At 36.3% G+C, this 20677-nt stretch overlaps 1 protein-coding gene across 2 annotated transcripts in view; it reads right to left on the bottom strand.

Moving 5' to 3' along the window:
* The window catches only part of ACAP2 (ArfGAP with coiled-coil, ankyrin repeat and PH domains 2), a 165206-nt gene that overhangs the window by 60313 nt on the left and 84216 nt on the right, over window positions 1-20677 (bottom strand). For both annotated transcript variants that reach the window (XM_053564544.1, XM_053564545.1), the window contains exons 3-6: window positions 15789-15908; window positions 14882-14935; window positions 2934-2992; window positions 1146-1329 (exon numbers count right to left, since the gene is read on the bottom strand). In XM_053564544.1, coding sequence (XP_053420519.1) covers window positions 1146-1329; window positions 2934-2992; window positions 14882-14935; window positions 15789-15908 — 417 coding nt within the window. The remainder of the gene's footprint in view (window positions 1-1145; window positions 1330-2933; window positions 2993-14881; window positions 14936-15788; window positions 15909-20677) is intronic.

The following is a 20677-nucleotide window of genomic DNA, read 5'->3' as shown; positions in this document are numbered from 1 at the left end:
GATATTCAGACAAGATAATTCCCTAAGATTTAACATTTTTAGGCTTTAAACTCCATGATGTACAGGAAAACAACGCACAAGTGAAATAATACATTATGCCTTCATTTTCATGTGTCTTAAATTCCTTTGGAGACCTATCATATTCAAACCTGTTTTAATTATACTACATATCAGACCAGAAAATCACCAAACAACTTGCCAAATACAGATGTCCAGTTTTTAAAAGCAGCACCTAATGCAAAAATATAACACTATTTCTAGAAATAGTTTTCATTTGGCAATACAGTGAGCCTTAATACCTAAGACTGTACTCTAAAGAAAAAATCAGAAATGTGGCCAAAGATTTATATATCAACACATCATTATTACCTATAATAACTGGAAATTATATTTTCCCAACTGCCAGTAAAAACATGAACTGTCTGATAATAAAGTGATATAAGAACAATTGATATAAGAACACAACAGAATAAAATTTAGCATTTGCTGAAACATTTAAAAGTGGGAAGAGGGCCGGGCAATGGTGGCTCATACCTATAATGCTAACACTCTGGGAAGCCAAGGTGGGTAGATTGCTTGAACTCACGAGTTCTAGACCAGCCTAAACCCTGTCTCTACTAAAAATAAAAAACTGAGACATGAGGACCACTTGATCCCAAGAGTTTGAGGTTGCTGTGAGCTATGATGCCATGGCACTCTACCCAGGGTGACAAAGTGAGACTTAGTCTCAAAAAAAAAAGTGAGGAGAAATCATAATGTTAAGTGAAAAGAGGAAGAACTCGGAACCAAAGGTATGCATATCCACACACATGTGTACACACAGATATACAGACAGAAGAAAATTTTCCACAAAAAAATTGTATCTTAATTTTAAACTCAAAGAAAAGTATTTTTTTCTTCATGCAGTCATTCAAAAGTAATAAACATTGGTTTTCTTTTCTGTTTTGTTTTGTTGAGACAATGTCTCACTCTACTGCCCAGGCTAGAGCGCAGTGGCACCATCACAGCTCATAGCAATCTCAGACTCCTGGGCGCAAGCCATCCTCCTGCCTCAGCCTCCCAATGTGCCAGGATTACAAGCATGAACCACCACACCCAGCCAAGTAAGTACTGCTTGGAAACATATACTGTAATAAAATATATACCTGAAGTACATAGTCAAGGGCTATATGTCTAAAACATTTTCTTGTTGCTGTCAGAATGTTTGTGGCTTCTTCAACTTCATGCTGTTTGTTTCTTTGTACTTGGGCATTTTTAACTAATGCATTTTCTTTTTCTTCACTGACTTTTTCAAATTGCTTCTTGGCATCTTTGAATTTTCTAAGATCTCTAAAAAAATAAAAACATCAAAACTTTCATAAAAACTTCTAAATCAAAACTTTTAGCAAAATAACGTTTAAAATTTAATTGTTGTGTTCCTCCATTTATTTGTTTCACCTTGCTGTGATATCTACCACCTCTTGCAACTAAAACATACACTGTTTCTTGATTTTATATATACCCTGATAGTCAGCTAACATTTCTTTATTTAAATCTATATAATTTGAGGTAAAAATAACATTGCAAAAACATAAAAGGCAAAGTTAATTTTTTTTTCTAACAAATTCAGGGATATGTATTATGATTTAACCAAATTATTTGTAAATAGTAGTATAATACGAATCACTGTAGGGTACTTGTTTAAAATACAAATTCCAATGCCCTTTCTCAGAGATTACACTTCAGTAGTCTTTGTGATAAATCCTAGAAATCTGAGAGTTTTTTAAAGACACATCCTTGATTTTACTCCTATGGGTGGTCTATAGACCACATTTTAAGAAACAACATGAATTTCTTGTTGGAAGGAATTACTGAGTGAAAAGGCATAAAGAAAATAATCTACATGTACACTTGCATACACACATACACTACTTTCTAAAAGAATGATTGTACCAGCAAAGGGTACCAGTAACTTTTTCAATTGTTTGAAAATCTGAAACTCTTGATTCATTAATGATCTTTGGTAAGACATACTATATCCTTTTGATTTTATTTTTTACAAGGAAACTAAGCAAAATAACTTGAAGATAAATGATTTTTTTAGAAAAATCATACTAAAGTATGCATAAGTAAGACTTTAAACTCTTGAAGTAAGCCATAAATGTTTATGTATACATTCTATGAGGACATTCTGAGTGCCAGTCTATTAAGAAATAATCTACAAGACATCACCTCAACACAACAAATTCTAAACTACTAAAACAGTGTAGTGTGTTAAGAAGATCTGATACTATTTACAGCTTATAATTTGTATAGTGTATCCTGAATACTGTATTATAATCAACTTTATCTGTAATTTTACATATCCTCAGTCAGAAATTCAAAGAGAAAAACTGAATTATTAATGTGATGAAGACAAATCTTCCTAATTCAGAAATGTCATATTTGTTTTATTTCTAGTTCTGTTTTATTTCACATATAAAATGTAATAGATGTGACACAAAAGACTCAAAAAGACTAATAAGGTATGTACTTCCATGACTCATTCACAGGTATATCATTACCTTCTCTTTAAAGAAAATGCCATTATAACAATGGAAAACTTAGTATCAAATACAGTAACTAATAGTATTTCAATCACTTTGGGGGTTAGCTTTGTGAACAGCCAATCAGATTATTACATTAAAAATGTTTTAAAAACTGTAACAACTCTCAATATGTATCCTGAACACATATTCATGGGATAAATGATTCACTGAAAGACATGAAGTCTGCTTCCCTTATAGAGTAATTCAAAAAGAAATGCAATTTACACTTCATAAAGCAAACAAACAAAAATTTCAGTTTTTTAGTAATTTCAGTAATTCGTGGTCCATGATTTCGTCCAAAAGATACCAATTCCCTGAAGTGATCATTAACTGGTTGCTTTTATTTCCTTTTTTCCTCTCACTTACTCTTTAACAAAGTTCTGAAGCTGTGCCTTAATTGATCTCTGAGTTTGGTCAAACAGGATCTAAAAAACAAAAGGTAACATTCAGCGGTTAGGAAAGTAAATTAGGAAAATAGCTCTACAAACACTACACGAATATGCCTTAACATTTAAAATAATGCTCAAACAGTAGGGCAACCTATTTCCTTAATTCTAATTCAGGCTTTGGAAGACAGCCTAAAATAGTTACACAAATTGCACTCAATCCATCACAGAAATTCCTTACTCCAATACATCAAAGCATACCAAATGAAAACTTCAGAACTACCATATAACTTAGTTAGAGGTAACTGATTTGGGAAGACTTAGGGATTTAAGCATGGCATGTTTTGAATACAATTAAATGTTATATAGTCCTTTGGGTTAAATAATTGCTAAGATTAGAGACAAGAATATAATTTTATTCCTTAGTACTCTATTTTGATGCTATATACTTAATGCTAATGTATAATAGGATCAAATGTTGTGTATTATAAATGTCACATGGCTTGTTATGAGAATTCCAAGTAACTTCATAATTTACAGACATACTTCATTCAGACTTTGAAACAGAATTAGATGATCGCTTCTCGGCCTTTTGGCTAAGATCAAGTGAAACAGAGTTAGATGAACCAGCAGAAAACTCAATCTTCAAAACAAAAAGAAAATCTTGTTTTATTCTACTAATATAATACCACAACTTCATTCTTTCTAAAATTCTGCCTTTGTTTTCTCCTAATTAAAACATACGGTGCATCTTACAAGGGTACATGTGAAATTTACTAAACGAAGAATATAAATGTCTTAACAGTAACTAAGAAAATGCCGTGAAGGCTATTGTTGACCATTTTGATGAAAATATTTCAAATTGCATATAAAACCAGCACATTGTACCCGATGATTGCATTGATGTACAAAGCTATGATTTAATAAAAAATAATAATGATGAAAATAAAACATGTGCCTGCATACATACACACACAAAATCTGGACTCTGAATTTAGTCTAGGATTTACAAATTTGTCAGTTTATTTCCAAAGAGGAAACAAATTTTGTCTGTATTATGTTAAACCCAAAGTAATAAACCCAAAATAAGTAAAAGAAAAGAAATAATAAAAATCAGAATAAAAGTCAACTAAATAGACAATAGAAAATCAACAGAGGAAAAAAAAAATGCACCGAAAAGCTGGTTGAAAAGATTATAAAACTGATAAACCTCTAGCCAAAGTGATCAGAAAGAAAAAAAGACACAAATTTCAAATATCAAGGAGAGCAGGATCTTCATCACAGATTGTATAGATGTTAGAAAGATAGTCTGCAGAGCTAGATAAAAATTGTAGCCCTATAAATTCAATAGATGAAATGAACACATTCTTTGAAAGACAAAAACTACCAAAACTCACACAAAAAGAAAGTGATAGCCCGAACAGAATTAAAGAAATAGAATCCATAGTTTTAAACCTCTCATATCATATAAATGCAAAGCTAAACTTACATAAAACCTAGGAATCCCACTTCTAGGTATTTTCCAAAAAGAAATCAAAACTTAGGTTCACACAAAAGCCTGTACGCAAATGTCTATAGTCGTTTAATTCCTAATTACCAAAAAATGAAAAAAAAAATGTCTTTCAGCTAATGAATGAGGAAACAAATTATGTACAACACAATACAATACTACCAAGCAATAAAAACCAACAGCTATTAATACATACAACAATACAGATGAATCTCAATGCATTTTGCCAAGTAAAATGAGATTTATATGACATTTAAGGACAAGGCAAAACAATAGAAATAGAAAACAAATCAGCAATTACCAGCCTTGGAAGGAGGAAGAAAGGCTAACTAATAAGTGGGCCACATGAGAGTATTTGACAGAGGCTGATGAAACTATTGTGTGTCTTTAATGTGGTGTGGAAACGCAAATGTATACATCTTTCAAAACCTACTCAGCTGTAATAACTTAAGAATCAATTTTGTTATATTTAAATTTGAAAATAAGGTTAAACTATGAAGAATAGCAGCATAAATATGAACCAACATATTTTTAAACAAAGTAAGAAGAAAAAAAAACATGATTAACTAGGTTGATTGAAAGGACAGAAAGAGAAACATAAAACCAATAAGAAGGGGACAGAGGCAAGATGGCTGACTGAAGCTCCCGTCCAGAGGGAGAGTTAAAGGACAGAAATTCCAGAGGCTCCCGTCCAGAAGGAGAGTTAAAGGACAGAAATTTAGCAAGTAACCTGGCGGATTAGAGCTGCGCCAAGAGAGAAGGTTGAAGAACGCACATCAACCCTGCTGAGGCAAGCTGCAACCCAAAGGATACAAACAAAAGGTACAAAATCCATCACCAAGTGGACAGGAGACCCCTCCCACATGAGAATAGCTCAGAGTACCGCATAAACAAATGACCAGAGTTCTCCCCTTATATCACATGACCCTCTAAAAACTGGACCTACTTCCTGTACTAGGGTGCCTTGGCGTTCTCCAACCAGGCATAAAACTGTATATATTCACTACCTGCAATTCTGAGCTCCCAGTACTCCCCTCCACTCTAACTCTGATGTCTGGAAGCCTATCCCCCAGGAGTCCAGATTCTTGGGTATTTTCTCGAGAAGTGTGGACAGGGCATGGACTGCTGCTGGTCAGTGCTAATTTTGTGGCACGGGAGTGAGGAGAGGACGGCTGGCTGAGAGGGAACCACACAGGAGCGGTGGTACCCCGAAGCACAGAGAAGCAGCCATTTCTGGCAACAATAGGGCTCACCCCTGGATATTCTGGAGTCACAACCCCTGTCTCTCTGGGCAACCAGAGGAGGCTGGGCATCTTCTCCGGTGACGGCCAATGGAGGAACAGATCTGGGACTGAAACGCAGGCCCCATGAGTAAAGGGTTTGCCTGAGTGGTACCAGCCCGGGTGCAGTGCGGGGACTAGAAAACACATGTGCAGAGCTGGCAGATTCCAGAGTGGGGCTGACCCAGAGGACTGCTTTACTGAGCCTAAGACACACCCACCCTCAGGGGATCATCAGCCTAGACAAAGGATGGCAGCCAGAGGCTAGAACTGACAGCTAACCGTGTGACGCTGGAATACAAACAGCACTGAGACCAGTGAGCAGCAGCACACACAGGGCCTGAGACTCATTCTGTGAAGTCTAACAGCCTATCTTCTGCTCCAGACCTCACAGAGCACCACAGCAAGTATTATTTGAGTTGTCAGCAGACCCCTGTGATCTACCTGGCAGAGACCTTTTAAACTCTCCCACCTGAGACAGGTGCTGACTGAGACAATTGATTTGGACCTCTTGAACTGGGCAAATTGCCCGAGGACTACCCAAGTGGTACCCTGGGTGTGTGGTTGCAGGAAGGTTTGATTTTCCTTTTCCAATTGTTGTCTGTGGGGGGTGGCGGGGTGACTTAATGCTGGTATTTCTCCACAGCTGTGACTTCAACCCAGAGTAAATGATTCACTAGGGTTGGACAGAGACCAGCTGAAAACAAGACACAGCCACTTAGCCCCACCACACCAAGCAGGTCCTTAGTTTCTCAGGCCATAGCACTGTACAGGTCCTCAGCAAAGCTCCAGGGGAAAAGGTACAGACACCAGTCCCAGCTTTTGGGCAAAGGGTTGGTTAATCACTACTCCTGGAGCCCCAAACCCAACTTTTCCTTATCCACTCATCTAGTGAAATGGTATAAAATAATCGTGGGGTGGAATCAGTGGAAAAACTCTGGTAACATGAATAACCAGAGTAGATCAAGCCCCGCAAGGAAAGATATGGCAGATGTAACTGAAGATCACATTCATAAACAGATGGCCAAGATGTCAGAAATTGAATTCAGAATTTGGATTGCAAACAAGATTAGTAGAATGGAGGAAAAGTTGGAATTAGAAATTCGAGGAGCAGGGTGGCACCTGTGGCTCAGTCGGTAAAGCGCGGGCCCCATATACTGAGGGTGGCGGGTTCAAACCCGGCCCCAGCTGAACTGCAACCAAAAAATAGCTGGGCATTGTGGCGGGTGCCTGTAGTCCCAGCTACTCGGGAGGCTGAGGAGAATCGCCTAAGCCCAGGAGTTGGAGGGTGCTGTGAGCTGTGTGATGCCACGGCACTCTACCAAGGGCCATAAAGTGAGACTCTGTCTCTACAAGAAAAAAAAAAAAAAAAACACAATCAGAAATTCGAGGAGCAATTCAAAAGTTGTCTCAAGAATTCAACGAATTTAAAGACAAAATCACCAAAGATTCTGACACACTGAAGCAAGAATTTGTAACCCTTAAAGATCTGAAAAATACAGTAGAATCCCTCAGTAACAAAATGGAGCAAGCAGAAGAAGGATTTCTGACACTGAAAACAAAGCTTTTGAACACTCCCAAACTCTCAAAGGGGAAGATAAATGGAGAGCAAAAACAGATCATTCTCTCAGAGAGCACAGGGACAATTCAAAGAAGGCTAATATTCGCCTCATAGGAATCCCTGAAAAGAAGTGGCTTCACGAGGCACAGAGGCTATTCTCCATGAAATTATGAAAGAGAATTTTCCAGACATGCCAGAGAGGCTGAAATTCAGATAGCCCACAGTTTCAGAACCCCAGCAGGACTCAACCCGAATAAGACATCCTCCAGGCACATCATAATTAACTTCACTACAGTTAATATGAAGGAGAAAATTCTGAAAGCAGCCAGACATAAGAAAACCATAACTATAAAGGGAAGAATATTAGAACGACTGCAGAGCTCTCTGCTGAAACCTTTCAAGCCAGAAGAGGTTGGTTATCAACTTTTAATCTCCTAAAACAAAATAACTTTCAACCCCAGATCCTTTTTTTTTTTTGCAGTTTTTGTCCGGAGCTGGGTTTTAACCCACCAACTCCAGCATATGGGGCTGGCGCCTTACTCCGCTGAGCCACAGGTGCCGCCCTCAACCCCAGATCTTGTATCCAGCTAAACTGAGTTTCATTTATGATAGAGAAATTAAATACTTTAATGACATTCACATGTTGAAAGAAATTTGCCATAACTAAACCAGCTCTTCAGGATATTCTCAGACCTATTCTCCATAATGACCCAGTACAATTCTCTACCACAAAAGTAAACTCACGCAGAAACTTTTGATCAAACTCCAAATTCCACAGAGGCGAAAGGATGAAAATGTCCACTGGACTTTCGAAAAACTCGATATGCAAAATTTTACCAGGCTTATCAATATTCTCCATAAATGTGAACGGCTTAAACTGTCCTCTAAAGAGGCACAGGTTGGCTGACTAAACACAAAAACTCAGGCCAGATATCCGCTGCATACAAGAATCTCAACTCACCCTAAAAGAAAAATGTAGACTCAGGGTGAAGGGATGGTCATCCATATTTCAGGGAAATGGAAATCAGAAAAAAGCAGGTGTTGCAATTCTATATGCAGATACAATAGGCTTTAAACCAACAAAAGTAAGGAAGGATAACAATGGTCACTTCATATTTGTTAAGGGTAATGCTCAACATGATGAGATTTCAATTATTAATATTTATGCACCCGACCACGATGTGCCTCAATTTCTAAGAGAAACTCTAACAGACCTGAGCAACTTGATTTCCTCTAGCTCCATAATACTTGGAGATTTTAACACTCCTTTGGCAGTGCGGGACAGATCCTCCAATAAGAAGCTGAGCAAAGAAATTTTAGATTTAAACCTAACCATCCAACATTTGGATTTAACAGACATCTACAGAACATTTCATCCCAACAAAACTGAATACACATACTTCTCATCAGCCCACGGAACATACTCCAAAATTGATCACATCTTAGGTCACAAGTCTAACCTCAGTAAATTTAAAGGAATAGAAATCATTCCTTGCATCTTCTCGGACCACCATGGAATAAAAGTTGAACTCAATAACAACAGGAATCTGCATACTCATACCAAAACATGGAAGTTAAATAACCTTATACTGAATGATACCTGGATCAGAGATGAGATTAAGAAGGAAATTGCCAAATTTTTGGAACAAAACAACAATCAAGACACGAATTATCAGAACCTCTAGGATACTGCAAAGGCAGTCCTATGAGGGAAATTTATAGCACTACAAGACTTCCTCAAGAGAACGAAAAGAGAGGAAGTTAACAACTTAATGGGACATCTGAAGAAACTTGAAAAGAAGGAACATTCTAACCCCAATCACAGTAGAAGAAAAGAAATAACCAAAATTAGAGCAGAATTAAATGAAATTGAAAACAAAAGAATTATACAACAGATCAATAAATCAAAAAGTTGGTTTTTTGAAAAGGTCAATAAAATAGATAAACCTCTGGCTAACCTAACCAGGAAAAAAAAGAGTAAAATCTCTAATTTCATCAATCAGAAATGACAAAGACGAAATAACAACAAACTCCTCAGAAATTCAAAAAATCCTTAATGAATATTACAAGAAACTTTATTCTCAGAAATATGAAAATCTAAAGGAAACTGACCAATACTTGGAAGCATGTCACCTTCCAAGGCTTAGCCAGAATCAAGTGGAAATGTTGAATAGGCCTATAACAAGTCCTGAAATAGCATCAACCATACAAAATCTCCCTAAAAAGAAAAGCCCAGGACCAGATGGCTTCACGTCAGAATTCCACCAAACCTTTAAAGAAGAACTAGTACCTATATTACTCAACCTGTTCCAAAATATAGAAGGAATACTACCCAACACGGTCTATGAAGCAAACATCACCCTGTTCCCCAAACCAGGGAAAGACCCAACAAGAAAAGAAAATTATAGACCAATATCACTAATGAATATAGATGCTAAAATATTCAACAAGATCCTAACAAACAGAACCCAGGAACACATCAAACAAATTATTCATCATGACCAAGTAGGTTTTATCCCAGGGTCTTAAGGCTGGTTCAATATACATGAATCTATAAATATAATTCAGCACATAAACCAAAAAACAAAGACTATATGATTCTCTCAATTGATGCAATAAAAGCTTTTGATAATATCCAGCATCCCTTCATGATCAGAACACTTAAGAAAATTGGTATAGAAGAGACATTTCTTAAACAGATAGAAGCCATCTACAGCAAACCCATAGCCAATATCGTATTGAATGGAGTTAAATTGAAATCATTTCCACTCAGATCAGGAACCAGGCAAGGTTGCCCATTGTCTCCATTGCTCTTTAACATTGTAATGGAAGTTTTAGCCACTGCAATTAGGAAAGAAAAGACGATCAACGGTATCCACATAGTCAGAAGAGATCAAACTTTCACTCTTCACAGATGATATGATTGTATATATAGAAAACACCAGGGATTCTACTACAGAACTCTTAGAAGTGATCAAGGAATACAGCAGCATCTCAGATTACAAAATCAACATTCATAAATCAGTAGCCTTTATATATACAAACAACAGTCAAGCTGACAAAACAGTCAGGAACTCTATTCCATTCAACAGTAGTGCCAAAAAAAATGAAATATTTGGGAGTTTATCTAACAAAGGACGTGAAAGATCTCTATAAAGAGAACTATGAAACTCTAAGACAAGAAATAGCTGAAAATGTTAACTAATGGAAAAACATACCATGCTCATGGCTGGGAAGAATCAACGTTGTTAAAATGTCCATACTACCCAAAGCAATATACAATTTTAATGCACTCCCTATTAAAGCTCCACTTGTCGTACTTCAAAGATCTTGAAAAAAACAACACTTCATTTTATATGGAATCAGAAAAAAACCTCGAATAGCCAAAACATTACTCAGAAATAAAAACAAAGCACAGGGAATCCCTACGCTACCAGACCTCAGACTATACTATAAATCAATAGTGATCAAAACAGCATGGTACTGGCACAAAAACAGAGAGGTAGATGTATGGAACAGAATGGAGAACCAAGAGATGAACCCAGCTACTTACCATTATTTGATCTTTGACAAGCCAATTAACAACATTCAGTGGGGAAAAGATTCCATATTTGACAAATGGTGCTGGGTGAACTGGCTGGCGACCTGTAGAAGACTGAAACTGGACCCACACCTTTCACCATTAACTAAGATAGATTCTCACTGTATTAAAGATTTAAACTTCAGACATGAAATTATAAAAATACTAGAAATACTAGAAGAAAGGGCAGGGAAAACTCTTGACGAAATCGGTCTGGGCAAATACGTTATGAGGAGGACCCCCCGGGCAATTGAAGCAGCTTCAAAAATACACTACTGGGAACTGATCAAACTAAAAAGCTTCTGCACAGCCAAGAACACAGTAAGTAAAGCAAGCAGACAGCCCTCAGAATGGGAGAAGATATTTCCAGGGTATGTCTCTGACAAAGGTTTAATAACTAGAATCCACAGAGAACTCAAATGTATTAGCAAGAAAAGAACACGTGACCCCATCTCAGGCTGGGCAAGGGACTTAAAGAGAAACTTCTCTGAAGAAGACAGATGCACGGCCTACAGACATATGAAAAAATGCTCATCATCCTTTATTATCAGAGAAATGCAAATCAAAACTACTTTGAGATATTATCTAGCCCCAGTAAGATTAGCCCATATCACAAAATCCCAAGACCAGAGATGTTGGTGTGGATATGGAAAAAAGAGAACACTTCTACACTACTGGTGGGAATGCAAATTAATACATTCCTTTTGGAAAGATGTTTGGAGAACACTTAGAGATCTAAAAATAGATCTGCCATTCAATCCTATAATTCCTCTACTAGGCATATACCCAGAAGACAAAAAATCACATCATAACAAAGATATTTGTATCAGAATGTTTATTGCAGCCCAGTTCATAATTTCTAAGTCATGGAAAAAGCCCAAGTGTCCATCGATCCACGAATGGATTAGTAAACTGTGGTATATGTACACCATGGAATATTATGCAGCCTTAAAGAAAGATGGAGACTTTACCTCTTTCATGTTTACATGGATGGAGCTGGAATATATTCATCTTAGTAAAGTATCTCAAGAATGGAAGAAAAAGTATCCAATGTATTCGGCCCTACTATGAAACTAATTTATGGCTTTCATATGAAAGCTATAACCCAGTTATAACCTAAGAATATGGGGAAAGGGGAGAGGGAGGGGAGGGGAGGGGGGAGGATGGGCGGAGAGAGGGTGATTGGTGGGATCACATCTATGGTGCATTTACAAGGGTACATGTGAAACTTAGTAAATGTAGAATATAAATGTCTTAATAACTAAGAAAATGCCAGGAAGGCTATGTTAACCGGTGTGATGAAAATACATCAAATGATATATAAAACCAGTGTATGGTGCCCCATGATTGCATTAATGTACACAGCTATGGTTTAATAATAAATAAAAATTTAAAAAAAACAATGGTGAGCAAACAGACACATGTCCCCCTTTTATGGAGCTTACAGTATAATGGGGAGACAGACAGAAATTTTAAAATCAAATAAATAAATGTATAATTAGAAAAGAATTACAGTACCATAGGAAAAAGAAAAAAAAAAAAAAAAGAATTAGGGAAGAATCATTCTCCAGAATCTACATTCACATATTTTACTCCTCATAACACCTTCAAATTTGGGCATGACAAATTCTATTATGCTCTTTTCATAGAAGTATAAACTGAAAAAAGTTAAGTAAATTGACTAAAATTATATTGCTAATACAAGTGTTGCCGGCACCCGACTCCTTTGAGCCACACACACCACCCTACGATATGAGATTTTTAATAAGATTAAATCCAAAGGCCATTGGTTATTTAGAAATCAAATATACCAAATGCTGGCATGTAAATTCAGTAGAAGGCAAAAAAGAAAAATATCAAATAGTCAAATTGGTATAAAACTTTGGAGCTAAAAATCATTAAACTCTTAGAAGAAAACACAGGGGTATATCTTCATGACCCTGAATTTAGCAATGGCTTTTCTTAGGCAAGACATCAAAAGCACAAGCACAAAAAGAAAAACTAGATAAATTGGACTTTAGACTTCTTCAAAATTTTAAACTTTTGTACATCAAAGGGCATTTTCACAAAAGTGTGAAAGGAAACCTACAAAATGGGAGAAAATATTTGCATCACACATATTAATAAGGGTTTAATACATAAAGAATTCTACTCAACAAAAAACAACCCATTTTTAAAAATGTACAAAGGAGTTCTATAGACAACAACAGTAAAAATAACAGAAGATACACAAAAAACCAAGAAGCATATAAAAGATACTCAACTGCATTAGTCATTAAGGAAACACAAATCAAAATACCACTTCACACCTATGAGGACGGTTATAATTTAAAAAAAAAAAAAAAAAGGAAAATAACAAGTGTTGACAGTGTCATGAAGAAACTAGAACACTCACACATTGCTGATAGGAATGTAAAATAATATAGCCTCTGTGGGAAACAGTTCGGCAGTTCCTCAAAAAGTTAAACATAGAATTACCATGTAACCCAGCAATTCCTAGATATATATACAGAAGAATTGAAAATGAGCAGTCTAGCAGATACTTATATATGTCAGTATTGATACTGTTAAACTTTTGACCTACAATTAAAATAAATATTCATATAATTTTATCTTCAATAAGTTGACCAAGAAAAAATCTTTAAGAAAATCAAATTAACCAGGAAACAAAAATAAACAGATTTTATAAAGAATATAAATATTGATATTCTTGTTCTAAAACAGATGCTAATAAATTCTGAAGCACTGAATAATTACATGATAGTCATATCAATTAGTACTTTTTTTTTGGAGACAGTCTCACTGTGTCGCCCTCAGGAGAATACCATGGTGTCACAGCTCACAGCAACCTCAAACTCTTGGACTTAAGCAATTCTCTTGTCTTGCCTCCCGAATAGCTGGGACTACTGGTGCCCACCACAACACCTGGCTTTTTTTTTTTTTTTTTTTTTGGTATAGCTGTCATTGTTGTTTAGTAGGCCCGGGCTGAATTCAAACCTGCCAGCCCCAGTGGTTTGAAGATTATTTGGTGCCCTAACCACTGAGCTACAGGGGCAAGCCTCAATTAGTATCTTAAAATAATATAAGAAGCATATAGACTTGTATGTGGCTCCTGGCTGTAATTCCTGCACTTTGAAAGGCCAAAGGAGGAAGATTATTTGAGAAAAGACTTCAAGATAAGCCTGGGCCACATAGCAACATCCTGTCTCTACAAAAAAAGTAAGAAAAATTAGCCATGTAAGCCTGTAGACCCAGCTACTCATAAGGCTGAAGTGGAAAGATAACTTGAACTCAGGAGTTCTAAGACATCATAGAGAGCTAGGATTAGAATATTACACTTTAGCCTGGGCAACAGAGTGAGACTCCATCTGTATTAAAAAAAGAAAAACAAGGCAGCAGCATATAGCTTATAAACTACCATATGTCCAGTAATCTTTTATAAAATTTATAAAGAAATCTTGTAACACTCCAAAAGTAATATATATCCCTCTTTCTTGAAGAATATATGCACTCAAATATTAAACACACTTACTTTTTTTTTTTGTTTGTTTTCTTAATGTCCCTGAAAAGTTCTGATAAACACACTTATAAATAGTTCCTAGATTACAGCAGTCTTTAACATAGGCAACTGGTCAGATAAAGAGGATCTATTATAAGTATCTTAATAAGAAACTGAATTTAAAGTGACTTTTGCTCCTTAATTCGTAACTCCTTAAAAACTTACAAAGCCACAACTTAAAAAAGAAAAATTAACTTTAAGAGTGTGTACCTCATTGATATTAAGTTCACTATTTCAGAATGAGAAATAAAATATACTTTCTCTTCCTTACTCTCATATACAATCTCTTTCTGACAATTTTAGAACCATAAAACTAAAAAGTTGTTAACCAATCAAAGGCATTGAATTCAACTTTAGTCATTTCATAAAATACTACCACCTGAGAAAAGTACTAAAATATTAACATGTTCATAGTAACACCTACTTACTGACACTTACTGTGTGGAAATTTATCATTTCTTGAAGACTGTCGGAAAACTTGGTCAAACTTGTCTATGAGAAAGAAACCAAAAGAAACCAAGTCATTTATGAGCAACTAAAATGGGCCACAAAAATGTCACTTCAGCATTTCTGACAAAAAGATCAAGTTACATTGTAAACAGTTACATTTATTTCCCAGGGCAATGTCTCTTCTTTCTGGAGATGCTCTGCAGAGAGAGCAAGTCTACGTGTGGAAACATTAAGAAGTCTAGAAAAGTCAAAGAATCAGTACTGCCCATGAATAGTATCATGCTAATAGGAATGGCATAATAAACCTAAAGGTAAAATTGTCTGAGTATCGAGACTATGCCCAGTTAGGTATCTACAGACAAAATAATCTTCAAACCACGTCCACTTCTCCAGGAAAGAAATTACTCCTTAAGGAAGAAATACCCCTACACCACACAGTATAGCAAGAGATCTAAATTAATCCAGCATGACTGTCTGCCCGGAACATATACAGCACTCTCCCACCCCTATTCATACAGTTAGATTTTGTTCTTAGGTTAATGCTCACTGCTTGCCCCTATAAGCAGCTACCTGTAGGTCTGATCCTGGTCTTCCTGCTAAGGACCTCTGGCAAATGCTTCAGCTCACCTACCAGCAAATAAACTTAGTAAACCGGGCAAAACAATAAGAAGCTGGATTAGGAGAGGGGTGCTAGATATGTACAATACAAATCAACCAAGAATTACTATCTTAGAAAACATTATTCAAGACAGCACCAAGGCATGACAGCTTTTATACTTCTAATTTTAAGCATCATTGTAACTATCATGTAAGGTAAATAAATGCAAAATTCTTTAATGTCTTGTTGCATTTTTTTTTTTTTTTTCATTTTAACTGCAATTTTAGTAATACTAACCTCAACTACAGCATCATTACTAGAATACTGAGCCAGGTCTCGAATCCCATTCATGAACTGTTTATTTGCAACACAAAAGGCTTTTCCAGTATCAATCATGGCAATACAAAGCTTCACAAGCTGAAAAACAAAACAAAATTACATAAAGTTGAAAATAATTTTACAAATAACTTAATTCAGCAAGTGTTGGGAATAACCCCAGGAGTTAAACTAGTTAAAATAAATAATGTTTCATCAATAAACCCAAAATGGACCAACTGAAAATTCTTTTTTCCTTTGGCTTATAAAGTAAATTCCTATTTACTTTTCAGGCTCTAGAGGCTGTCTGATAGTAATACTGAAAAGAAATCCTTTCATCAAGTCAAATTCAATCCCAAAAATCAACCCCATAAAAACAAGCCCCTCCTAGAAGAATGTAAGCAAGCAGTATGATAAAAAGAGATTTAAATTTCTTTTTTATTGTTGTGGATTCACTGACAGTACAAGAAACCAGGTTACATTGATTGCATTTGTTAGGTAAAGTCCCTCTTACAATCGTGTCTTGTCCACAAAAGGTGTGGCACATACCAAGACCCCACCCTCCCCAGATTTAAATTTTTTTTTAAACTGTAGTGTATTAGCAGAAAAATGTAGAGTAAACCAGTACAGTAGGTTAGTCATGCTGATCATTTCAGTATCAGTCTACCAAAAGCAGATAACTAAATTGATTAATCGACTGCTTACTCAAAAAAAAATATTTCTCTAATTCCTATTGTTCTAGGCATTGTTAAGGCTGTAGTACTGAGCTTTTCTTTTTCTTTCTTTTTTCTTTCTCTCTCTTCCTCCCTCCTTTTTTTCCCCTTTCCTGCCTTCTTTCTTTTTTTTTTTTTTTCAGACATAGAAACATTTTCTTTAGACAAAATCTTGGGTGAATGTCAAATATTAAAACACAGATGAAAGTGAAACTGCTCTGAAGGAGAGAAGAGTACTGAGGAGTATGGGAAGGGGAACACTAAGAAGAGGAAAAAGAGCCAAGAAAAATGTAAGAAAACTCCTAAAGGATCTCAAGAGTATAATTTAAAACTGTTGCCCTAAAGCCTAGAAGAACGAAATTAAAAACATAACGTCTGCTCTCAGGGAGCTCTAATTCTAACCAGTGAACAAGCAGATAAATTCTATAGCACACAAACATAACTGCTACAACATGAGTGAACAGGGAAGACCTAACCAGGTCTAGGGGACAAAACGAAGGATTACTGGAAAAGGCAATACAAGATACTACTCAACTTTTAAGAGCGTTTGATAAATTAATGTACATCAAAGAGAGGAGGTATAATATGCAACATTTCTCAAAAATATTTGACAGTGGAATGCTATTTGGAGGAAGCATTCTCACAGGACCAATGTTCCACAAAACACACTATGAAAAATGCTGGCAGAGATAAGCCTTTTAAATAGTTTGCTATTTACAAAATAAAATATATTGTCTTACCAGAAAAACTGATTATAAAGTTCATATGGCATAGCCACCATGCAAGAAGAGAAAAATATTTTTTGTGAGAAGAGTAATAAGGGAACATTAGCCCTAGATGGTATTAAAATTTATTATTAAGATGGAGTAACTAGAACTCTGGTAGTGAATGTGAATAGACAGACTGATCAACGGAGCAGAATACAGACTCAAAAACCAGATACAAATATACAGTATTTGATTAAAGAAATATTCCAATAAGTGGGGTGGGAAAAGTATCCAATAACTGAAATCATAGACACTGGAAAGACATCAGGAAAGAGAAACTAAGTTGGATTCTAAAACCTCAAAATTAATTTCAGATGGAATAAAAATGAAATTAGAAAGCTAAGAGAAAACCAGAGGTTTGTTTTTTTTGAGGGGTAGAGGGAACAGAGTCTCTCTATGTTGCCCTGGGTAGAGTGCTGTGGCGTCATAGCTCACAGCAACCTAAACTCTTGGGCTAAAGCTATTCTCCTGCCTCAGACTCCCAAGTAGCTAGGAGACAGGCACCCGGAGATTTTTTTGGTTGCAGTTGTCACTGTTGTTTAGCAGGCCCAGTTGGGCTCGAACCTGCCAGCTTCAGTGTATGTCCTATTCAGTGAGCTACACGCGCCAAGCCCAGAGGAGTTTTGTTTTGCTTTGTTTTGTTTTTTTTAAAGAGACCAGGTCTCATTTGTCACCCAGGCTGGAGTGCAGTGGCATGATCATGGCTCACGGCAACCTCAAACTCCTAGGATCAAGCAATCCTCCTACCTCAGCCTTATAGTAGCTGGCACTACAGGCTCATGCCACCATGCTTGCCTAATTTTTCTTATTTTTTGTAGAGACAGAGTCTCTCACTATGTCACCCATGCTGGTCTTGAGCTCCTGACCTTAAGTGATCCTCAGCCTGGGCTGGCCAAAAAGTGCTGAGATTACAAGCATGAGCCATCACACCTGGTGGAAGATTTTTTTTTTTTTTTTTTTTTTTTTGCAGTTTTTGGCCGGGGCTGGGTTGAACCTGCCACCTATGGCATAGAGGGCTGGCACCCTACTCCATTGAGGAAGATTTTTTTTTTGAGACAGGGTTTTGCTCTGTTGCCTAGGCAAGAGCTCAGTGGCATCATTATAGCTCACTACAACCTCAAACTCCTGGGCTCAAGCCAGTTCTCCTGCCTCCACCTCCCAAAGTGCTAGCATGAACCACTGCACCCAGGCTGACTGAGGATTTTTTTTTTTTTAATAATCTCAAAGTGGGAAAAGCCTGCAAACCACGAAAGCCATAGGAAAAAAACTGATAAATTCAGCTAAATAAAAATAAAACATTTCTGTGAGGATAAAAACAATAAATATAATTAAAGACAAAAATACGGGAAAATATTAACAACAAATCACAAGGGACTAATTTCCTTGCCATAAGAAAGAGCATACAAATCATTTTGAAAACCCACCCACTAGAAAAAATGGGTGACATATACAAATGATTCCAAAAAAGGAAATAAAAATGTGTTAAATCCATGAAAAGATCCTTAGTCTCATTCACAATAAAAGAAATGGAAATTACTATTTTTTTCAGAACAGAAAAAATCAAAAGGTTTGACAACATGGTGTTTTAGCGAGGGCAGGTATGGGGAAATAGGCACTCTCATCCATTTTGGGGCTTGTAAATTGCTACAATTTATATGTAAGGCAATTTAGCAAGATCTATCAAAATTTAAATACCCATACCTTCTACTTAGCAATTTCACTTTTAAAAGTGTATCATATAGACATATTTTCATATAAGCCACATGACACGTGTAAAGTTATCCATGGGAGTCACAGTAACATACTGATATCTAAGTGTCCATCAGTAGACAACTAGATAAATAATTATGGTCATCCATACAATATAACACAGTTTGGTCATTTAAAAATGAGACATCTTTAAAATTAATCACAAATAACACATAAAAATATCAAAAGAAAAATCAAAATGGAGAACAAAGTGAATGTTTTTGTTCAAATGGGAAGAGTCATTTTATATATTTAGAAAATTTCTGGAAGGGTACGTAAGAGACTAGGCAGTGCACTCCTCTAGGAAAGAGATTAGAAAACAACTAATTTTCACCAAGTGCACACTTTTTGCCTTTAAATTTTGTGCCACATAGGTAGCATTATTTGTTTGACATAGTAAATAATTCAAAAATAATTAAATCAAAAGTTTCCACAAAAACAGAGAGACAGGTTAATAGTAAAACATTATAGTTAAAAACATAGGATCGGCTCAGCGCCTCTGGCTCAAGAGGCTAAGGTGCCAGCTACATACACCTGAGCTGGTGGGTTTGAATCCAGCCTGGCCCACCAAACAACAATGACGGCTACAACCAAAAAAATAGCCGGGGGTTGTGGTGGGCGCTTGTAGTCCAAGCTGCTTGGGAGGCAGAGACAGAAGAATCACTTGAACCCAGGAGTTGGAGGTTGCTGTGCGCTGCGATGCCATCGTACTCTACCAAGGGTGACAGTTTGAGGCTCTCTCTCAAACAAACAAACAAACAAAAAAACACAGGATCCTTATTGTGCTAAGATTTAAATCCCACTGCTATACTTAGTTAAGTGAGCCTGAGTGACCTGGACCTCAACAAACTTCAATTTCTTCTCCCATGCAATACATAAAAATGGTACCAAACCATATAAAGTTACTACAAAGAGGGTTAGAAAATGCACATAAAGATCTTAGTACAAACTGTTACTGACACATAGTAATTATTGAATAAGGATTTCTGCTTCCTTGTCATAGGTTTTCTTATTGTTATTTGCTTTTGTCTTGCTTTACTAAGAAACAAACTTGAACAATTTTATCTATTTACGATGAAGAGGTAGTAGAAAAGGGAAAAGGGAGAGATGGATAAAGCAAAGTCTTGAGGAGGTAGAAGGTTAGAATTCCATAGGAAAAAAATCACTTATCACTGAAATGGAGGGGAAAAACTAAAGAACAAATTCTGTTAAGTATCTAGATTTTGGCAAGAAATAAAGGCATTCCCACCAAGCAAAAGGAACAGGCAAGGTCATCTGCTAAGAATGAAGAACAAAGTGGTAAATCTTGAGAAAACAGTAAAGTATCAAAAACTACTAATGGAAAAAAGGGGAACCTGATTGGGTTTTAAAAAAAAATTGCTTTTTATCAAGAATTTCTGAAATATGTAGCTCCATCAGTTGGCCACCCTGAACAGTTGCATAATGTTTGGGGTGGGGGGAGCAGGGTTATAACCTCTGTAAGTTGACCACACGAGGCACTGTAACCAACTAGTTAACATATAGAGGTGGTCAACATAAAGAACTAGGCCTACTATACTGATACATACATGTGGTGCATGTCCAGTCTATGAAAATTAGGTCAACCTAAGGAGCTGGTCAGTGTAGGGAAATGGTCAATTCT

This window comes from Nycticebus coucang, chromosome 16 (genome assembly GCF_027406575.1).
Source record: "Nycticebus coucang isolate mNycCou1 chromosome 16, mNycCou1.pri, whole genome shotgun sequence".
In the NCBI taxonomy this organism is placed as follows: domain Eukaryota; kingdom Metazoa; phylum Chordata; class Mammalia; order Primates; family Lorisidae; genus Nycticebus; species Nycticebus coucang.
The sequence above is the reverse complement of the archived record's forward strand: the minus strand, read 5'-3'. Positions and strand labels throughout refer to the sequence as shown.